Raw genomic sequence first — 22,198 nt, forward strand, 5'->3', positions numbered from 1 at the left:
CTTCCCAGAAGCACTTTTTGTGAGGCGTTAGGCTCTGGTTAGATAATGTTAGGTATGCTCTCTTCAAGAAGCATAAAAAGAATGCTATGTTTTCTTTCGTTTTTTTTCGCGCTGTGGTAAAGAGCGGTGACAGGTCAGAACACAAAGAAAACACGTTTCGTATCTGAATGGCGACAGTAATCATGAAAAGTAATTCATAATTTTGATTCAATTTGAGCCTTAAACTCAATTTATTTTCTTTTGTATTAGGTAGCGCATCTGAATTTGTGGATTCTCCAGGAGTGGTCAACAATAATCGCTGTGCATCAGAAGCCGGCGATGGATGGAGAACCACATTTGATTGAAATGCGTTGCCGAAGAGAAGGAGCGCAACGACGATGAACAGCGGCAGTGCACCGAAGCAGAAAAAAACTACGGCTGGCTGAGGATGGGGAATAAAACTGTCGCTGTGGATCAAAAAAGCCGGCGATGGATGGAGGACCGCATTTGATTTCAATGCGTTGCCGAAGAGCAGGAGCGGAAGCGACGATGATGAACAGCGGCAGTGCACCGAAGCGGAAAAACTACGGCTGGCTGAGGAAGGGGAATAAAACCGCTGCGGACACAGAGTTCAAATCCGGTCCGGTAAGTGGTAGCTTCAATTGTGTGAATAAGGTGGTATTGTAATCTTATCGACACTGCCTGTAATTGCATATCTGTCCCATCTTTGATATGTTTTCTATTCAGATGAGACAGATTTGCGATAAGGGGTAATCCATATACCACGTGGACCAGTTTTGGTCAGATTTGAATACCCCCTCCCCAGCGTGGACATTTGCTCATATAAATTTTCAAAAATTTGTATGGACGTGGACAATCGACATACTTCCCCTCCCACCTAAACTGTCCACGTGGTATATGGACAGCCCCTAACAGGTAACACTAATCAAATTTGATGTATCGCCTACACTCCTGTTAATCCTTTATATTTAATTAATTTGTCGATTAATTGACGCATAAGGTATTTCTCTATAAATAGCTCCAGGAGTGTAGGGAATTCCTTCAAAAAATCTCCTTTAAGGAAATCCTAAATTGTTGTATCAATACTGCAAATTCCAGTCATTTCCTTCAAAAATTTTTTCACGAATTCTCGAAATTACTCTGGCAAGTATTTATCCGGGAATTCTTCTGAAAAGTTAGGAATTTTGAAATTTCCACTAAAAAATCTTTTCGGATGTACTACTTTAGACATTTCTCTGGGATTTGTTCAATGAAGTCATATAATTTATTCCTTGGCATGCTCCGTGAGTTCTGTCCTGGGTAATAGTAGTTTTGGTGTGCTTTTATCATATGGTATGATTTCTCAAACTGGAATTGTTTTCTTTTTTTTCTAGATTACGCTGGTTGGATTCAAGAAAACACGATTCTGGCAACGGGCGGTCAGACTGACAAAAAATACCGGAAGTTGGATACAACCAAGATACGATGGATAGTTTTGGTTCAGTCAGGAGTTTTGATGTTGTATACGGAGGATCTCAGGTCGTTGGACAGAGGTCTTTCCACACGTCTCAAAATGGGCACAATTTCAGTTACAATTGTGCAAAACAGTTGTTCGTATTATTTTGAAGTTATTTATATCAATTATTAATTTTATTTTAATTTTATTTTAATTTAGCTTTAATTTAGTTTTATTTGAGTTTTAATTGAGTTTTAATTTAGTTTTAATTAAGTTTTAATTTACGTTTAATTCACTTTTAATTTACTTTTAATTTAGTTTTAATTTACTTTTAATTTAGTTTTAATTTACCGTCGTCGGGGGTGAGAATGGGTCACGGTTTCAACTACTTAGAATGCTTGTAGAATGGATTGAAAGTATCTTAGGGCAAGAAGACTTAAATATAAGAGACATTTTTGAACGTTTTTTCTCTACGACCTCCGGGCTGCCGGTGAGAGCATTCTCACCCCCCGACCCATTGTCACCCCCGATGGCGCTAGTTTAAATTTAGTTTAAATTTAGTTGCAATTTAGTGCAGTTTAGTTTAGTGAGAGCATTCTCACCCCCCGATCCATTGTCACCCCCAATGGCGCTAGTTTTAATTTAGTTTAAATTTAGTTGCAATTTAGTTTTATTTTAGTTTTTAATTTAAATATGTTTAAATTTAGCTTTAATTTACTTTTAATTTAGTTTTAATTTACTTTCAATTTGCTTTTAATTTACCTAGTTTTAATTTAATTTTAATTTACTTAAAATTTAGTTTAAATTTGGTTTCAATTTAGTTTTAATTTAGTTTTATTTTATTTTTAATTTACTTTTAATTTAGTTTTATTTTAGTTTTAGTTAACTTTTAATTTAGTTTTAATTTAATTTTAATTAAGCTTTAATTTAGTATTGATTTACTTTTATTTTAGTTTTAATTTACTTTCAATTTAGTTTTAATTTCGTTTTATTTAGTTTTAATACAGTTTGAGTTTAGTTTTAGTTTAGTTTTTATTTAGTTTTTATTTACTTTAATTTACATTTGATTTAGTTTTAATTTATTTTTAATTTAGTTTTAATTTAATTTAATTTAATTTTTTTTTAGTTTCAATTGCGTTTTAATTTAGTTTTTATTTAGTGTTTTAGAGGAAGTAATTAAGCAACTCCCTGATGAGTTTCTGGTGGAATTTCCAGAGAAACTCCAGGTGGAATTCCGAAATGAGATCTTGGCGGAATTCTTAAAGGAACTCTTGGAGGGATTCTGAAATAAGTTTCTGGTGGATTTCCAAGAAAACACGATTCTGGCAACGGGCGGTCAGACTGACAAAAAATACCGGAGAAATACCGGAAGTTGGACACAACCAAGATACGATGGATAGTTTTGGTTCAGTCAGGAGTTTTGTTGTTGTATACGGAGGATCTCAGGTCGTTGGACAAAGGTCTTTCCACACGTCTCAAAATGGGCACAATTTCAATTACACATGTGCAAAACAGTTGTTCGTATTATTTTAAAGTTATTTATATCAATTATTAATTTAATTTTAATTTAGCTTTAATTTAGTTTTAATTGAGTTTTAATTGAGTTTTAATTAAGTTTTAATTTAGTTTTAATTTACGTTTAATTCACTTTTAATTTACTTTTAATTTAGTTTTAATTTACTTTTAATTTAGTTTTAATTTACCGTCGTCGGGGGTGAGAATGGGTCACGGTTTCAACTACTTAGAATGCTTGTAGAATGGATTAAGTGTATCTTAGGGCAAGAAGATTTAAATATAAGAGACCTTTTTGAACGTTTTTTCTCTACGACCTCCAGGCTGCCGGTGAGAGCGATGACCCATTCTCACCCCCACCCATTGTCACCCCCGATGGCGCTAGTTTTAATTTAGTTGCAATCTAGTTTTAATTTAGTTTTAATTTAGTTTTAATTTAGTTTAAATTTAGCTTTAATTTACTTTTAATTCACTTTTAATTTACTTTTAGTTTAGTTTTTATTTAGTTTTAATTTAGTTTTAATTTAGTTTTAATTAGGTTTTTAGTTTAGTTTTAATTTACTTTTAATTTGCTTTTAATTTACCTAGTTTTAATTTTCTTCAAATTTAGTTTAAATTTGGTTTCAATTTAGTTTTAATTTAGTTTTATTTTATTTTAAATTTACTTTTAATTTAGTATTATTTTAGTTTTAATTTACTTTTAATTTAGTTTTAATTTAATTTTAATTTAGTTTTAATTAAGTTTTTAGTTTAGTTTTAATTTACTTTTAATTTACCTAGTTTTAATTTTGTTTTAATTTTCTTTGAATTTAGTTTAAATTTGGTTTCAATTTAGTTTTAATTTAGTTTTATTTTATTTTAAATTTGCTTTTAATTTAGTTTCATTTAGTTTTAATTTAGTTTTAATTCAGTTTGAGTACAGTTTTAGTTACTTTTAATTTCCTTCAAATTTAGTTGAAATTTGGTTTCAATTTAGTTTTAATTTAGTTTTATTTTATTTTAATTTAGTTTTATTTTAGTTTCAGTTAACTTTTAATTTAGTTTTAATTTAATTTTAATTAAGCTTTAATTTAGTTTTAATTTAGTTTTATTTAGTTTTAATTCAGTTTGAGTTTAGTTTTAGTTTAGTTTTGATTTTGTTTTAATTTACTTTTAATTTACATTTGATTTAGTTTTAATTTATTTTTAATTTAGTTTTATTTTAGTTTTAATTGCGTTTTAATTTAGTTTTTATTTAGTGCTTTAGAGGAAGTAATTAAGGAACTCCCAGATGAGTTTCTGGTGGAATTTCCAGAGAAACTCCAGGTGGAATTCCGAAATGAGATCTTGGCGGAATTCTTAAAAGAACTCTTGGAGGATTCTGAAATAAGTTTCTGGGAGATTTCTAAGAAAAACTCGTGGATGAACTCCTAGAGAAACTGCTGGAGGAATTCCCAAAAGAATTCCATGAGGTATTCTCAAAAGAATTCCTGGGGGAATTCCCAGAACAACTTTCTTGATGAATTTCTTGAGGAACTCCTGGAGTAATTCCCAGATGGACTCTTGAAGACATTTTCTGAGTAACTATCGAAGGAGATTTTAGTGGAACTCCCAGATTCGTCAAATCGTCGTTTGCATCTTTGTTTACAAAAGCAGAAAGTCGTTTTAAAAATTTGGTATTCCTGTATAAATTCGCAGGGTAACTCCTGGAGGATTTTGCAGAAGAATTGCTGGAGAATTTCCCACAGATTCTGACGAATTCCTGGAAGAATTTCCAGAGTAACTCTTGAACCAATTCCCTGATGCAAATCCTAGAGAAGCTGCCAAAGGAATGCAGAGAGAAATACCTAGAGCAGTTCCAAGAGGAACTTCCAGGAAATCTGAAATAGGTTTTTGGTGGATTTCCCAGCGAAAGTCGTGGAGAAATTCCTAGGAACTACTGAAGAAATTTCTAGAGGAGCTCCTGGGGGAATTCCCAGAAGAACTTCTGGACAATTTCACAAATAAATTTCTAGAGAAACTCCTTGAAGAATTCCCGAATGAGTTTTTGGAATAAAATCTAGAAGAATTCCTGCGAATTCGTAGTTGAACTTCTGGTGGAATTGCCAAAGAAAGTTGTGGCGGAATCTTAAACATTTTCAGAATAACTCCTGGCGCAATTCCCAAAGCAACCACCTAGGCATTTTCTGGGGGATTTTTAAGAGAAACACATAGAATTCCCAGATTTTCACTTTTAAAAAAAAAATCTATATAAATTCCTAGAGGAACTCCTGGAGATATTCTAAAATGTATTCCTAGGGAATTCCTAAAGGAACTCCTAGAGGAATTACCAAAGTAACTCCTGAATAAATTCCCAAATGAGTTTTTAGAGGAACTGCTGGAAGATTTCCTGGAACGATTCCTAGAGGAATTGCTTAAGGAAGTAGCTCCTGGAGGAATTTTAATGACATTCCCTATTTATTGTTTTTGAATTAAAAGAGACTTAAAATCAAAATTCAATGAAGTCTAATATGATTTTATTGAGAGAATTTTTTATTGACTGAGTCAAATCACAACTCCAAGCTACTTGCTTGCATCGTCACTGCCTGTCCGCCATTGGACATCTTGTTACCGTGCATCTTCTTCATACGGTTCCTGCGTTACTTGCAAAGTTGGTTCCAAATCCAAAAACGAACACTGCATCGGGGTACATGGCCGCCAATTTGTCACGGATTGGAGTTTTCGGAACCGAAGCCAGTCCCAGAGGCACGACGTCGTAAATCAGCTGCTTGCGGCTCAGCTTTTCATAAACCGGCGAATATGGATCGTCGCTGCCGGAAATTTGGTGCACCTCTTTTTATAGACTGAAGGTAAGGAAAGCCTTCGCGAACGCAATTTTGTAAAACAATCAAACAAAACTTTAAAAATAATAATTGCACAAAAATAAACGAACTATTCTTCATTTAATTCAGTTTTGTTTGCATCTAGCTGTCATTCGGTGCAAAAGTGTGCTTGTGTTGGTTAATAATATATTTCGCGCCAATACATGCACTTTTTGCTCGTATGACAGCTGGATGTAAATAAACCAGCATGAAATCCCACCCGAAAATACCCTAACCACTGCCTAACCGCCTAAAGCGAAACATAGCTAACGTTCATCTAATGTTAGGGTAACGGGTTAGATTAAAATATGCATAAATCATAAACATACCTAACAAAAGTGTTGCAGATCTGTCTAATTTTAGTCTCATTTTACCCTAAAGTTAGTGAGAATGTTAGTGTAACTTTCTAACAGGTTACACTCATGTTAGGCTCAAGTTAGAGTCACCTTGTTTGCTGGGTTACTCACAAAACAAGAAGTAGGCAATGCAAAAGACTCGCGAACATTTGTTTTGCCTTTTTCTTGCCTACCTACTACTCCCAGAGAAAACAAAAAAACGAACCCCGAAAAATGTTCGTGAAGCTTCGCGAGTCATTCGGGTTAATTCGCTAAAAGTCATAAAACAACCTTGGAACTTATTTTTCACTGATGTTCGAGCAAGAACACAATTGTTTATTGTTATTGTGTTTATGTCAAGTCAAATCTATCCATTGTGTTCGAAGAAATCACAAAAACTCGCGACCGTGTTTTTACTCCCGAACAAAATATAGCTCAGCTTTTTGTTTTTGCTCTGCCCGTACTCGCGAACAAAGCAAGCGCCAGAAAAATGCTGGCAGTAGGTTCGCGCGAGTGTGGCCTTTTTGGGTGGCCCAATTACACTCTTTTCTTACTCGTGAAGCGAGTATTTCCACCACTGGTGGGGGGTTGTTTGATTTTTGTTACGATTTGTTACACAAAATATGGGGGGTGGGTGTCTTTCGAAATATTGTTACGTAACAAATTAATTGCATAGAGAAAAAAAATAAAAATGTTAAAAAATGTCTATTTTCTTTAAAGTAGAATAAAATATACAATGCATATAATAATTTATTGTAACGTGTTTTAAATCCTACCAAAAATAAAAAAAATCAAAAATCTTTTTGTTACGCGTTACGCATAGGGGTGGGGGTAGTTCTGAAAATTGTTACTGATTGTTACGAGGAGGTGGAGGGATCTCAAAAACGACGTTTTTCGCGTTACGTAATATTTGAACAGACCCTTATCTCTATGGGTCGTATGAATTAAAAGTAGTACATGCATGGGGGGTTGTGCTGAATTTTGAACAGATTGCCTTTTCATGTGACACTGCCGAGACTGAACTTGTTTACAACCGCTGAACGACCGTGCAAGTCCGAAGCTGTCACTTTCATAGAAGAACTACTGTCAATTGACGATAAAATCCGAGCAGGTGACAAGCGCGGTGTCATCATCATCGATAGACATAGCCCGCTGTCATCATTGAAACGCAGTATGGAATAAAATTATAGCCCAGGACATCCTGGCTACGATCTGGCGATGGGCTAAACCTGGGACGGGACTTGCAAAGAGGAAAAAATGTAACTTCAGCTGCTGCCAGTCAACTGCTGTCACGAACTGTCAGGTGCAGCCAGCAGCTTTTTGTGTAAAAGTATTGGTATCCCAAATAAAATATTCCGCATAAAATTTGTTTTACGACGACTTTTTCACTTAAACGAGTATTCCAAATCATCAACTTATTAATAATCAGTTATAAACTTGTATTTTGTTCCCGGTTCCTTATAAAAATTGTAACCTGCGGCTACAAATGTTGATTGCAGCTCCTCCGCAAGCATTAGTTTCCCGTCCATCAAGCCCACCATGTAATGTATCTATCTCGTATTAGGGAGACAAAACATCTCACCAATATGAGATGGTGAATACCGAAATGAGTACCACACACGTCACTCACAAATTTATGCACAGCGGTTTGAGCGTGAGCATAAAAAAGTAGAATGCTCACCCATTTCGTTCACTTGCTCTCCGTTGTCGCATGAGAGAAGGGATGCCAGAATGGTAGAATAACGCCGACTTCGGCATATTTCGTTGTTCTCTCGTACTTTCCTTGATATTAAAAGCTCAGCTTTATCCCGAATCAGGCTAGTCTGTCCCCAACCTCATACGGGAATAGTAGTGCGCGTCGGAAAAGTAAAAGTAAATTGAAAAATTGACACAGTTTAGTAAAGAAGATTTCTCTAGTAGTGCTGTTCAGAAAGTTAGTGGTCGAAAGTTAAAAGTGCTAGTTCGACAAAATAGCAATAGTACGGGAAAGATTAAAGCTATTGTAGTACGGTTAGTTACAAAAAGCAGTGTTTCTATGTGGCAGCCATTGCTAAGCATTATATTGTTCTTTCTATAGAGTACGTTTGACCACAATTGTGATAAGAGATTCATTTGTTATAAAAAAAACCATCAAACTCAAAAAGGAAAAGGTAATTTTGTTTGTCTAGCTATACTCGATGTACAAGTGATACAAATGTGACGTCACGGGGTATTAATTATGGCAGCAGGTCCGTATAGGGGCCTTTTCTTTTCTTTGTGCTTGGCAGAGTAATACGGAGTTCGGTGGCCTTCTGTAGCAGTGCACGTGTTTCCCGTTCGTCGAATCGAGGTCTGTGACAGACGTTGGGTCTTCCTTCGCCCTGCAAGCGGCCATTTTGTCAACCCGGTGGCCCAAGGCCGGCCGACTAATCCGCCATCGCTGTGAGCCAAACGTGCGTCGATCTCGTGGCCATTCATCTACTTCGGTGTCACACCGCAAGCACCTTCGTCTTCTGCCGAGCCAAGGAACGGTTCGATTACCTCGTCCCGGAAGCTGTCCGAAGCCACATTCCGACCTCTACAGACTATCATCGAGTCGCCACCAACGGCAAGCAACCGACGGAGGCTAAGGAACGAACCGCACATCCCTTCTACGGTGAGAGCAGCCCACGAAGATACCGGAGGCGAACCAGTAAGCATTCCGTGGCCCTCGCTGTACCACGGCGTGCCGAAGTCTCAACACTACAACGAACCAGACCGAAAAGCAGCCCGGCCATCGAAAAGTCGGACCCCTGAATGCCAGCAGCTACCTACCACCAACCGCCCAGTAATCGCATGCAATCGTCAACCGAAACTCGATGCCCGAGGAGACCAGAAAGTGATGAGTACCCCTATGTTGTAGTGACGTCACAGTAGATAAGGCCGATGTAGGCCAATAAATAGCATGTAAAACCGAAATCTTTGTGTAGGTAGCATTACTTCAGAGCAAGCATTCCCTGAGGTTTCTTCTCCACTGTTCTTTAATTGCATTCGTTTCTCCGGACTCGTAAAGGAGTCGTCAAGCCTCGCCCGAAGAGGTCAGGTATAGAGTTTTCTGATTCGGTAAGCTTTTGAGCATTTCTTGTTCTGTACGATACTTTTTGGCAACCTTTCCGCCTTACCACACCAGAGGGCACGTGTCGCGCAACACACGTGTGTATGCTCCTGTTGCGGGTGAATTTGAGTGGTGTGGTGTGAGATTATTAAGGTAAACGACCCTGTAATTGTCTCCCTTCCCTAGCTTCGGAGATAGCTAGCGGGTAACAATTTGGCGCCCAGCTAAAATTAGATTTTTTTCACATTACCACCCCCCTCCCCCCTCACAGGAGGAGTAAAAACAGTGTACTGTTTAATTTTTCTTCGTCCTCCAAACGAAGATTGTTTTTTCTGTTGAGAAGTTGAGAACTGTTAAATCAATTCGTTGATCGCGATGGACGTCGAATTTGATCTACTGTACCAAAACCTTCTACTTCATCACCTCGAACGAGAGGAGATAGTGTATGAACTCGCGATTCGTGGTCTTCCGTTCACGGAAACGGAAACGCGCGCGGCTTTAATGAGACGTTTGAAAGACCACATTAGAACAGATTCCAACGCCGGTATCGACATTTCGCGGTACGACGTTCCGGCAGATGCCGAGATTAAGCATATTATTGCTAAAGTCAAGGAAATCCGGGGTTTCCTGGCTCCGAAGAATAAATACGACGGTTTACGCGAAAGCTTAAAAACACGACTAGCTCACTATTACAAGCGAACTAAACGTTTAACAGAAATTACCGATAACGACAATGAACTCGCGGGGATAGATGGATTAATTGTGTGCATTCGCGAAACATTCAATAATCATTTTTCGATATACGCATCGGCTGGATCAAGCGATATGATGGAGAAGTTGAATCAATCGATTTCAAGTCTTCTGATTTCAAATCAAAACGCGTCGAGTAACGGTAAGCAACAAAATGCGATTTCCACCTCGGAGGTAGAAATCAATCCGCTCGGTGAATCATCGAACACGCGATCGCGAAACGAAAAATCAATCCAAGACAATACACCTAACCAATCCAATTCGCTGGATGGTGGAGCAAATGCTATGCCATTTGCTCTTCAACAGTGGTTTATGCGCGACCCACAGATTCAAAACTGGGTTCAGCAGATGGTGAGGGAACAAGCTTCGGAATATTTTGCAAATGCAAGCCGATCCAACTCTCATAGTGTGGTGCAGGGAACCGTACATTCTTCTCGGAACTCTGATTCTCGGAACAAATTATCGCGACGGTCGAAACATTCGTCTCAACGGTCGAGTTCAGAATCGCAAAAGTCCTTCGACACGGAAGCCGGTTGCTCCTCAGACGAGCCGCGAAATTCGTCACGCGAAAAGAAACGTTTCCTCAAATCGGGGAAACGGCGACCAGTGTCAGACTGGAAGCTCAAATACGACGGGTCAGATCACGGGCAAAGTCTTATGAAATTCCTACGGGAAGTGGAGTTTTATTCGAAATCGGAAAACATGTCGAACAGAGAGCTCTTTCGGTCCGCGATTCATTTGTTCAGTGGCGCCGCGAAAACATGGTTTATGACTGGCTTTGATAACGAGGATTTTACCTCGTGGGAAGAGCTAAAAGAGGAGCTCAAGAAGGAATTCTTGAGTCCCGACCATGACCACTCTACCGAAGTACGGGCGATTTCCAGAAAACAGGGACCACGTGAAACATTTCATGATTATTTTCTGGAATTACAGAAAATTTTCAATTCGTTAACCCGACCTATGACTGAACGCCGCAAATTCGAAATCGTGTTCCGTAACATGCGCGCGGATTATAAAGGACATGCGGTGTCCTCGGAAATCGACAACCTGGCCGATCTTAAAAAATTCGGCAGGCGCCTAGATGCAACCTTTTGGTTTAAATATCAGACTCAATCGAATGAACCGTCTAATACGCGCGGTAAACCCTCTCAAGTAAATGAGCTCAACGCGGGCACGAAAGCAAAACCGAAGCCTAAGGGCGAATACGGGAAACAGAAATCGCGCACGTTCCATAACTCGTCGTCTTACCCTCGGGGGTCGGATGAGGATTATCATCCGTCGCGGAGACAAACTGAAAACGCGTCGCAGTCGAAACAACAGACTGGTTCATCGACTCCTTCCCAATTCAATCAACCCACTCCCAAATACTGTTTAAATTGTTTTGGCAAAGGACATCATACTCGAGACTGCGATCGTCCAAGACAAAGATGTTGCCAGAAGTGTGGTTTCAAAAATGTTGAAACAGCTTCATGCCCGAACTGTTCAAAAAACGAACTGAAGGCTGTCGCAGAGGGCCGGCAGTTCAACCAAAACTAACGTCCCTTACTGACTCCACCGAGGTTGTAGATACTCTACTGAATCAAGGGTTCAACCGAGTATCAGCCTCGGACTATACACATACACATGACTACCAAATTAATGAAGCGATTATCAATGTCGAAAATGATGATCGGCCGTTCGTTGAACTATCCATCTTTAAAATTCCTCTCATAGGCTTGTTGGATAGCGGGGCTCACCTAAGCATTCTTGGCTTTGGCGCTATAGGCCTCATACGTAAATGTGGACTTAAAATCTTTCCGTCTGACGTAACTCTTCGCACCGCGAATGGACAGGAATTGGAAGTCACTGGTCGAGTCCACCTGCCAGTTACCTTTAATGGTGCTACTAAAATAATTGAAACTCTCGTTGCACCCTCGCTCAAAAGAAGAATCCTTCTGGGTATGAACTTTTGGCGAGCATTTGAAATTCGTCCCGCGGTTGGCCAACCTCAGGTTGAGGAAGTGGTTGTGAATAAAGATGTGGAAGCGAGAAATTTGTTAACGACCAGTGCTTCGGAGATTGAATTGACCGAAGAGCAACATGCGAGCTTAGATGAAGTGAAGTCCTTATTCAAAGTTGCTTCAGATGGGGTACTGGAGACCACAGGGTGGATTAGCCACCGTATTGAAATTACGGAGGAAGCCAAGAAACTTCCCCCTGCAAGAGTCAATCCGTTTCCCACTTCTCCAAAGAAGCAGGAACAGATCAACCAAGCACTCGACAAAATGCTGGAATGCAAAATAATCGAAAAATCCTACAGTGACTGGGCTTTGCGCTTAGTCCCTGTGGATAAATCGGACGGTACAGTGCGCCTTTGTCTGGATGCACGTAAGCTAAATGAACGTACGGTCAGGGACTCCTATCCCCTCCCACATGCAGACCGTATTTTGAGCAGACTAGGAAATGCAAATTTCATTACAACGATAGACCTATCAAAAGCTTTTTTGCAAGTACCTCTGCATCCTAGATCTCGCAAATACACGGCATTCTCTGTATTGGGACGGGGATTGTTCCAGTTCACCCGGATGCCTTTCGGCCTAGTGAATAGTCCAGCAACACTATCACGGCTGATGGACCGAGTTCTAGGCGGAGGTGAACTGGAACCTAACGTTTTCGTTTATTTGGACGACATCATTGTCGTAAGTGAAACGTTTGAGGAGCACCTGACCCTACTTCAGGAGGTTGCATCCAGACTAAGAGCTGCCAATCTGTCGATAAACCTTGATAAGTCACATTTTTGCGTGGCCGAAGTAACGTATTTGGGTTACATTTTAGGTCAAGATGGTCTGAGACCAAACCCAGACCGAGTAGCCGCGATCGTAAATTTCGAACGCCCTTCATCATTAAGGTCTCTAAGGAGATTTTTAGGGATGTGTAACTACTATAGGAGGTTTTTGGCCAACTATAGTGGTTACACACAACCCCTCACAGATCTGCTTAGAAATAAGCCAAAAACTATTTCCTGGAATGATCAGGCAGAAGCTTCATTCAACCACATCAAGGAACTTTTGATAAGCGCTCCTATTTTGGCTAATCCGAATTTTGACCTCCCATTTACCATACACTGCGACGCAAGCGATTCTGCAATCGCGGGCGTATTGACGCAAACGCAAGAGGACACCGAAAAACCAATTGCATATTTTTCGCAAAAGTTGTCCACCACGCAACAACGGTATTGCGCGACCGAAAAAGAGGGTCTCGCGGTCCTTAATTCGATTGAAAAATTCCGGTGTTACGTGGAAGGCAGCCAATTCACAGTCTATACAGACGCATCTGCCCTAACGTATATAATGCGTAGCAGCTGGCGAACTTCCTCGCGCTTATGCCGCTGGAGCATTGAATTACAAAGGTACGACATGACCATTGTGCACCGCAGAGGGGTGGACAACATCGTTGCAGATGCATTGTCGAGATCCGTAGAAGAAGTGCAAATCTCCGGCGAGGAAGATAGCTGGTATGCGAATCTCATGAAAAAAGTTCGATTGGATCCGGAGAAGTTTAAAGACTTCCGGATAGAACGAGGGGTTCTTAAGAAATTATTATCATCCCAAGACGATCTCTTGGACTATCGGTTCTCGTGGAAGACTTGTGTTCCGGCCTCCTTTCGAGAAAAGGTTCTCGTAGAGGAGCATGATGATAAATTGCATCTGGGGGCCGAAAAAACATTGGCCCTAATTAAAAAGAAGTATTTCTGGCCAAAAATGCAAGAATACGTTCGGAATTACGTCAGAAAGTGTTCCTTGTGCCGACAAAACAAACCGGCCAATAGATCCCAAGTTCCGGAACCTGGACGTCAGAGAATAACCAATAAGCCTTTTCAAATAATTGCATTGGATTTTATCCAGTCTTTGCCTCGCAGCAAAAACGGCAATACTCACCTGCTAGTCATTATGGACCTCTTCTCGAAGTTTTGCCTACTTACCCCAGTGAGGAAAATTTCCGCTCCTTTGGTCACTAAAATTCTTGAAGAATCCTGGTTTAGGAGATATTCCGTACCGGAATTCCTAATTACGGATAATGCTTCCACTTTTCTTTCTTCAGAGTTCAAAGCTCTGCTGGACAAGTATCAAATACAACATTGGAAAAATGCTCGGCATCATAGCCAGTCAAACCCGGTGGAACGCCTTAACCGGACGGTCAATGCGTGCATCAGGTCTTACGTGAAGGACAACCAAAAGATCTGGGACACCCGTGTATCCCAGATCGAACATTGTTTAAATAGCACCCCCCATACAGCTACCGGTTATTCCCCTTACCGAGTACTTTTCGGACACGAAATAATTGAAACTGGGGAGGAGCATAGAATGGATAGGGAAAAGGAGGAATTGTCGGAAGAGGGAAGATTGGAAAGGAGAGGTAGGATTGATGAACATGTTTATTCGACAGTTATGAAACATTTAAAAAAAAGTCACGAGAAAAATATTAAAAACTATAACCTGAGGTCTGCAAAACAAGCTGCACCAGTTTATGCGGTTGGCCAAAGGGTTTTTCGGCGGAATTTTCGGCAATCGTCGGCTGCGGACTCATACAACGCCAAACTTGACGCCCTGTATGTTCCCTGCACCATCCTAGCTCGAGTAGGAACGAGCTCTTACGAACTGGCAGACGAAATGGGAAAGAACATCGGCGTGTTCTCCGTTTGCGATCTCAAGCCAGAATCCTAAAAAAAAAAAACCATTCACTATTCATAAAATTCTTCAGGTGGGTCGTTTTATTTGAGAAACACTTACCATTCATAAAGTCGTCCGGACGACAGCATTCAGATTGCACCTCGGATTGATCCCCCGGGAACTAAAAAGAGATTGGAAACAAAACTATGTAAATAGTAAGGTCAAGGTCAAAAGCCATAGTCGATGAAAACTACTACTAATGAATAGATAGAAACGTACCTGGCTAAAAGCGAAATAAACTCCGATAGCATTTTCTCTCCATCAGCTGACCCATTTAAACACTAGAATGACAGTGCGACTGATACATGCTTAACCGGTCACTGATTCATGCGCGCGGAGAGAACTTGTTCTCGGGGACACTTACTCGCGTAAACAGTCGGGAAACTCGCGAAATCTGCTGGAAAACTAGCGGAAAACGTAAACCCGTGGCACTTCGCCTGCAGGCACCGTCGTACGTCGCGCGGAGTAGTAAACAAACATTGACGTTTTGACAGTTCTCAACTTTCGCTAGGCTAATTGAGTGTCTTTGCTTCATCGTGAGTGCGATGAAGGCAAATGGCAGACTCAAGGTGGTCCTTAAGCAGTAATAATTCAACATAAATTTCTTATCGATTTATGTCGTAATGTATAATACACGATAACTATTCAAGTTGTGAAAATTAGCAACACACTTTTCAAAGGAGGGTGATGGGGTAATGTAACCTGCGGCTACAAATGTTGATTGCAGCTCCTCCGCAAGCATTAGTTTCCCGTCCATCAAGCCCACCATGTAATGTATCTATCTCGTATTAGGGAGACAAACCATCTCACCAATATGAATGGTGAATACCGAAATGAGTACCACACACGTCACACACCAATTTATGCACAGCGGTTTGAGCGTGAGCATAAAAAAGTAGAATCACTTATTTCGTTCACTTGCTCTCCGTTGTCGCATGAGAGAAGGGATGCCAGAATGGTAGAATAACGCCGACTTCGGCATATTTCGTTGTTCTCTCGTACTTTCCTTGATATTAAAAGCTCAGCTTTATCCCGAATCAGGCTAGTCTGTCCCCAACCTCATACGGGAATAGTAGGGCGCGGCGGAAAAGTAAAAGTAAATTGAAAAATTGACACAGTGTAGTAAAGAAGATTTCTCTAGTAGTGCTGTTCAGAAAGTGAGTGGTCGAAAGTTAAAAGTGCTAGTTCGACAAAATAGCAATAGTACGGGAAAGATTAAAGCTATTGTAGTACGGTTAGTTACAAAAGCAGTGTTTCTATGTGGCAGCCATTGCTAAGCATTATATTGTTCTTTCTATAGAGTACGTTTGACCACAATTGTGATAAAGAGATTCATTTGTTATAAAAAACCATCAAACTCAAAAGGAAAAGGTAATTTTGTTTGTCTAGCTATACTCGATGTACAAGTGATACAAATGTGACGTCACGGGGGTATTAATTATGGCAGCAGGTCCGTATAGGGGCCTTTTCTTTGTGCTTGGCAGAGTAATACGGAGTTCGGTGGCCTTCTGTAGCAGTGCACGTGTTTCCCGTTCGTCGAATCGAGGTCTGTGACAGACGTTGGGTCTTCCTTCGCCCTGCAAGCGGCCATTTTGTCAACCCGGTGGCCCAAGGCCGGCCGACTAATCCGCCATCGCTGTGAGCCAAACGTGCGTCGATCTCGTGGCCATTCATCTACTTCGGTGTCACACCGCAAGCACCTTCGTCTTCTGCCGAGCCAAGGAACGGTTCGATTACCTCGTCCCGGAAGCTGTCCGAAGCCACATTCCGACCTCTACAGACTATCATCGAGTCGCCACCAACGGCAAGCAACCGACGGAGGCTAAGGAACGAACCGCACATCCCTTCTACGGTGAGAGCAGCCCACGAAGATACCGGAGGCGAACCAGTAAGCATTCCGTGGCCCTCGCTGTACCACGGCGTGCCGAAGTCTCAACACTACAACGAACCAGACCGAAAAGCAGCCCGGCCATCGAAAAGTCGGACCCCTGAATGCCAGCAGCTACCTACCACCAACCGCCCAGTAATCGCATGCAATCGTCAACCGAAACTCGATGCCCGAGGAGACCAGAAAGTGATGAGTACCCCTATGTTGTAGTGACGTCACAGTAGATAAGGCCGATGTAGGCCAATAAATAGCATGTAAAACCGAAATCTTTGTGTAGGTAGCATTACTTCAGAGCAAGCATTCCCTGAGGTTTCTTCTCCACTGTTCTTTAATTGCATTCGTTTCTCCGGACTCGTAAAGGAGTCGTCAAGCCTCGCCCGAAGAGGTCAGGTATAGAGTTTTCTGATTCGGTAAGCTTTTGAGCATTTCTTGTTCTGTACGATACTTTTTGGCAACCTTTCCGCCTTACCACACCAGAGGGCACGTGTCGCGCAACACACGTGTGTATGCTCCTGTTGCGGGTGAATTTGAGTGGTGTGAGATTATTAAGGTAAACGACCCTGTAATTGTCTCCCTTCCCTAGCTTCGGAGATAGCTAGCGGGCAACAAAATGAATTTACTAATTCGTGAATTGGATAAACTTTTATTGTGTTCAGAAGAGTCCACCCGGGGCTTAGGTGAAACAGTCAAGGAAACAGTTGAAACTCGATGGTCAACTGTGATGAAAAGAAGAACAAGTGTCAAAACAAAGAAAAAGAAGCTGTCTTTGCCGGTCTCGTCTCAGGGCTAAACAATAGGGTGTCAGTAGCCTGATAAAATCAGCTGTTTTTAAACGTCTCGTGAAAAGGACTATGAGGGGGTGGGGGTTCTTAAAAATAACGTGATTTTCGTTACGTAATATTTGAACAGCCCCTTTTCAGTCAAACCAAATCTGGTAACACTAATGGGCCAAACACAATTGATACGTTTGCGTGCGTTTTGACAGTTTCCCCGTGGGAAAACTGTTAAAACGCACGCAAACGTATCAATTGTGTTTGACCCATAAGAGTCTGTCTCATTTGGAGAATTAAACTGAAATTAAAATTAATAGTGACATTTCAATAATTATCAAATCACCGTGCTCGCAGAGCGAGATTACTTATGACAGATATCGAATCATTTTGCACCGATGTCTTCTTCGAATTGCTGGGTAGCATCCACCATTCTTATGATTGGGCAATTTGCTAATTTTCAAACTGTCCCTTTTAAGTTTAATTCCCCAAATGAGACAGAGACTAAATAGCGTTCAAACTTATTTAATTCTGGGTGCTGCGGATAGAGCCGCTTTTCTGCGCTCAAGCGAGTAGAGGGATATTTTGAAATCACTCCCATAAACAAAATTATTTTGCAGTTACTTGGCTGTCAAACATTTCCCGCTCTTCGAATTTCTCTTTCCACGCTGCATGAGGGCGCACAAATGCGCTAGATTCGACATGACTTTACGATTGTTTACATACATTCATGCTCCAATCAGCTGCTGAATCTCAAGAAATTTCGTAACGAGTGCTTTTTAGTTGCATTCCTACTAATTATCCACTCGAAATATAATGTGTGAATATTTGTTACAAAGATTAAAAAATTCGAACAAAGTTTATTTTTATTTTTTCCCCAAAAAATAACAATACTTCTCAATATTAGATCAGAAACGAACATAACCACAATCTTCAATGTTTGGCTCCGGCACAATATAAAATTTTGGCTTCAGTTTGACAACCAAATCGATTCTATCCGCACCACCCAGATTTAATTCAGTGTAGTTCAGGGGGAGAAGGTGGAGCACTGAATCCCTACCCCAACATGTGCGACATCTGGATTTGGTTCTAAACTGTAAACAACAGTGTTAATTCTCTACCACCTTTTTGTTATGGCGAGGCAATTTTTATGCACATTTTTGTTTTCGATATTTTATCAAAATTAAACACTCAATCATGCAGCAATATGACGATGTGGTATGCTTGAGATACCTGCTTGATTATAGGGACTCGAAAAAGAATTTATTTGCAGTAACTAACCGAATATAAAAATGTTCACATTAACGATTGCGCCCTAACACCGGTTCTAAGCTTCGATGCAGAGTACACGAGCTTTGTTCGCCAGTGACCGGCGTATTGAGGCCCTTGGTGTAGTTATTCTGAGCAAAATGTTTTGTCGGTATATTTTTATTTCGAACTATCCTTGTTTATTTTATCGCGCGGTTTGACAAATTTATATCGGTTTTTGCGACAGCTTCGGAAAAAAAGTGAGGCAAGCGGATAGATTAGCTTTTGAGAACAAGATTAATTTTATAAGTAACACGAAAATTTCAAGTAATCAGGTGTTTTTTTTTACTAAAAACCTGCCAAAATGTCTAAGGCCCATCCCCCAGAGTTGAAAAAGTGAGTATTGCCGCTACCGGTCGGATGTTACGACAAAGACAAGAACATTGAGGTTATAATTTGGCGTCGATTATTTCAGATACATGGACAAACGATTGTCCTTGAAGCTGAACGGTGGCCGGGTGGTTTCCGGTATTTTACGAGGATTCGATCCTTTCATGAATGTCGTGCTTGATGAATCGATCGAGGAATGCAAGGATAGCACTCGCAACAACATTGGGATGGTGGTGAGTATGATATGAGGGCAACGATCATTTTACTGTTCTTCGAATGTTGAACAGCGGTTTAAGAAGTCATTGTAATTTTATTGGGAACGATAACCGGTTAGTTAACACTTATTATCGGGTCAAGGAAGGGTCAAAATTTGAATCAGCACGAGCGTCCAACATAGACCCTCCGAGTAAGAGCCTAGAGCGTTACCCCTCAACTATCTTCGAAGTCCGCTAAGTGGCTCGAGAAATAATCGAAAACAATAAAATAATAACGTTTTTCATTACTAACAGGTTATCCGTGGAAACAGTATCATCATGGTGGAGGCACTAGACAGGATATAATGCTGCATCGGCTCTAAACGAGTCTACGCAAACATCTCCATAGCATTAAGAACTTGTGTGAATTGGTGAAATAAAACAATGATCCATTTGTATAATTTAATGTATCTTATTGAATAATTACACTCTCTGAAAAGAAATGACGTTTACAATCAGTTTTCATTCTTTACGGAAGTGCTGACCGGGTCGTTCAAGAAATCTTGCCCATATGAGGCATTTGGTGGTCTAACCGATTTATTGTAATCTTCCTGAAGATTACCTATTTCTGTTTGTTTTTGGCGGTCCAGTTCTTCTTGAAGGTGGCTGTTGCATTTTGCCAACTGTAAAATAAAAATAAAAGTTCATATTTAGATAGGCATTTTTTGTCTAAAAAAATCGGGAAAAACAAACGAAAAAAACGCAACCAAGGTCTTGCGAACCAAGGTCCTAATCTTTGGACTATTTTTTGTTTTTTTAGTACCATACCTGACGTTCGATCTGCTGAATGTGGTCTTTGGCTTCCATAATTTTCTGCTCCAAGTCATGCTCTGTTTGATCAATGTCCAACCCCGCCTTTTGTTGTTCTTCGTGTGCTTCTTGATCCTTTAGCAATTGCTCCAGCTCTTGTCGCCGCTTCTGCAGAGACACCTGATGGTCTTGCGCTGATTCTGTTAGATATTTGGTTACTCGTCGAGTGTTTCCCTTGTCCTCGATGTTATGGACGGTACGCTTGTGATTCGTTAACTGGTAACCCTGGATGAATCCTTCATTGCAAAGTTCACATCTGTAGCGCTCTCCAGTGTGTCGTCGGATGTGGGCTTTCAGGTCGTTTCCTTGGGCAAAGGACTTTGGACAATGTGGGCATTGATACGGCTTTAAACCATTGTGTGTTCGGCTGTGCACAACAAGATTGTACGCTCGATGGAAGCTTTTGCCGCAAATGGTACAGAGATGAGGTTTCTCATTGGTATGGTACTTTTCATGCACCTAAAACACGCATTATCCACAATTTAATTGTTAGAAATGTTGTTAAAAATAATTGAACTATCAATATCTCACCCTCAAATCCGTTTTACGTGGAAAAGCCTTTGGACAAAATTTACATTTGAAAGGTTTGATACCTTTGTGTCTTCGCATGTGCACCTTCAAATAATCATTCCTGAGAAAGCTTTGTCCGCACTCGGAGCAAAGAAAAGACTTTCCCTCTAGATGCAGCTGCCGAACGTGCAACCGCTGGTCGTTTTTATTAGCAAACTGCTCATCGCAATAGGAGCACATGTAAACCTTTGGCTGCAAGTGCGTCTTCATGTGCGATTCCAAATTTTTGGCCGAGGCAAACCCCTTAGCGCAGACTTCACAGAAGTTCTGTTTCTTTGAGTTTGCCGCTCCATTGTGTTTGGTTTCCATGTGATTCCGAAGATGCTCAGAACGTTTAAACGACTACAAGTTATGGTCACTCATAAAATGTTTCAAAATGTTCGATTTTACCTTTTACTAACCTTCTCACAAAGCTGACAACAGAACGGTCGCTCCTGTGAATGGAACGTCGATTCGTGAATCGCTAAATGGTCACTCCGCGAGAATGCTTTTGTGCATATTTTGCAATTAAAATTCTTCTCCTGCGTGTGGGTCAAAATATGGCGCCGCAGATGGGTTCCCCTACGGAACTCTTTATTACAATATTCGCATTTGTGGACTCCAGGCGAAGCCTTTTTGCTCTTTGGCTTGGGGACACAATCGGGACTAGCCTTCCCGGTTTCGAACTCGAGCTCTAGAAAATCCACCTGCTCGCTATTAAAATCCGTATCCAAGTTTGAGACCTCCTCTTCGGCATTTGGTTCTTCCTTAACTTGCGGCACAGTTTCTTCGATAGTATCCAACAAATATTCGACATTTTCGAAAGATTCCAATTTGCATGCACTATCGTTGCGTATGCAATTAGGTTTGCTATAATATGGAATATAAAATTATCACATTCTCAAGTTCTACGGACTCAAATACATTAATTTGAATCACATTTAGAACTTACCTTTCACAGAAATCAGCAATTTCTGGCGTTTGTTCCTCTTGAACTTGCACTTCCGGTTTTTGATCTATTTGCGTCTCAGCATTACCACCGACGCTTTTATCAATGGCACCGGAGTTCACAGAGCAGCGCTGCCCACAGCATACCACCTTATCCGTCTGGGTCCCTCTGGAAGTATCGTTTGAATCGCCCTCTGACGTTGCAACGGTCAGATTGTACTGTTCGGCCAGTGTACGAAGAGTCCGGTAAGCGATGTCACACTGCTGCTTGAACGCAAAGGCATTCCTCGCCGACTGAAGACACTTTCGGCAAACTTTATCCGGAAGGCCGTCATTGCGTTTTATCTGAAATTGTTACGGCTCGTTACTTGTTCCCTGCGTTTGTATCACAAATAATTACTTTGATATTACTGCAAGCAGAAATGATGGATGAAATTGTTCCACTTTGCTGAGGATCATTGTCGAACAAGCAGATGAGACTTCCAGTTTCCGTAAGACAGGTTCGGCAGATACGATCAACATTCAATGGGACATCCATAGCTACTTTTAAACACTGATTAAATAATGGTAATAAATAATGAAATAATTATTATTTCATTTTATTTGAAAAAAATTGAATCTGTTTTTGTCATTTGCATCATAACAAGAGACTGATAACAAAATTATTGACAAAACTATAGAACCAAA

The 22,198-nt window shown here is 40.5% G+C and overlaps 2 protein-coding genes and 3 long non-coding RNA genes across 5 annotated transcripts; 3 read left to right on the forward strand and 2 right to left on the reverse strand.

Moving 5' to 3' along the window:
• Nucleotides 1-32: 32 nt before the first annotated feature.
• LOC134223271 (uncharacterized) lies at nt 33-2,060 on the forward strand. The gene is made up of 3 exons (XR_009982503.1): nt 33-189; nt 250-624; nt 1,374-2,060. It is a non-coding gene; the product is annotated as an uncharacterized LOC134223271 (long non-coding RNA).
• Nucleotides 2,061-7,932: 5,872 nt separating this feature from the next.
• Nucleotides 7,933-9,077, forward strand: LOC134221236 (uncharacterized). The gene is made up of 3 exons (XR_009982276.1): nt 7,933-8,132; nt 8,200-8,272; nt 8,351-9,077. It is a non-coding gene; the product is annotated as an uncharacterized LOC134221236 (long non-coding RNA).
• A 5,275-nt stretch (nt 9,078-14,352) lies between these two features.
• On the reverse strand, nt 14,353-15,295 carry LOC134224286 (uncharacterized). The gene is made up of 3 exons (XR_009982897.1): nt 14,874-15,295; nt 14,715-14,775; nt 14,353-14,644 (listed from the first exon to the last, which is right to left on the reverse strand). It is a non-coding gene; the product is annotated as an uncharacterized LOC134224286 (long non-coding RNA).
• Nucleotides 15,296-18,751: 3,456 nt separating this feature from the next.
• LOC134220338 (probable small nuclear ribonucleoprotein G) lies at nt 18,752-19,614 on the forward strand. Its single transcript, XM_062699366.1, has 3 exons — nt 18,752-18,956; nt 19,036-19,183; nt 19,460-19,614. The coding sequence occupies exons 1-3, from the start codon at nt 18,925-18,927 to the stop codon at nt 19,508-19,510; spliced, it is 231 nt and encodes a 76-aa protein (XP_062555350.1). The 5' UTR covers nt 18,752-18,924; the 3' UTR covers nt 19,511-19,614.
• On the reverse strand, nt 19,597-22,138 carry LOC134220335 (zinc finger protein 436-like). Its single transcript, XM_062699363.1, has 6 exons — nt 21,912-22,138; nt 21,516-21,856; nt 20,986-21,433; nt 20,546-20,926; nt 19,973-20,473; nt 19,597-19,827 (listed from the first exon to the last, which is right to left on the reverse strand). The coding sequence occupies exons 1-6, from the start codon at nt 22,047-22,049 to the stop codon at nt 19,660-19,662; spliced, it is 1,977 nt and encodes a 658-aa protein (XP_062555347.1). The 5' UTR covers nt 22,050-22,138; the 3' UTR covers nt 19,597-19,659.
• Nucleotides 22,139-22,198: the final 60 nt, after the last annotated feature.

The sequence above is a fragment of the Armigeres subalbatus genome, chromosome 3 (assembly GCF_024139115.2).
Source record: "Armigeres subalbatus isolate Guangzhou_Male chromosome 3, GZ_Asu_2, whole genome shotgun sequence".
NCBI lineage: Eukaryota > Metazoa > Arthropoda > Insecta > Diptera > Culicidae > Armigeres > Armigeres subalbatus.

Excerpts from the sequence above, each read along its gene's own strand:
- LOC134220338 (XM_062699366.1), top strand. The coding sequence starts at position 18,925 with ATGTCTAAGGCCCATCCCCCAGAGTTGAAAAA. Across the intron at positions 18,957-19,035 it reads CATCCCCCAGAGTTGAAAAA|ATACATGGACAAACGATTGT; the intron begins GTGAGTATTGCC and ends CGATTATTTCAG. Across the intron at positions 19,184-19,459 it reads GCAACAACATTGGGATGGTG|GTTATCCGTGGAAACAGTAT; the intron begins GTGAGTATGATA and ends CATTACTAACAG.
- LOC134220335 (XM_062699363.1), bottom strand. The coding sequence starts at position 22,049 with ATGGATGTCCCATTGAATGTTGATCGTATCTGCCGAACCTGTCTTACG. Across the intron at positions 21,434-21,515 it reads ATTGCTGATTTCTGTGAAAG|CAAACCTAATTGCATACGCA; the intron begins GTAAGTTCTAAA and ends TCCATATTATAG. Across the intron at positions 20,927-20,985 it reads GTTGTCAGCTTTGTGAGAAG|TCGTTTAAACGTTCTGAGCA; the intron begins GTTAGTAAAAGG and ends CATAACTTGTAG.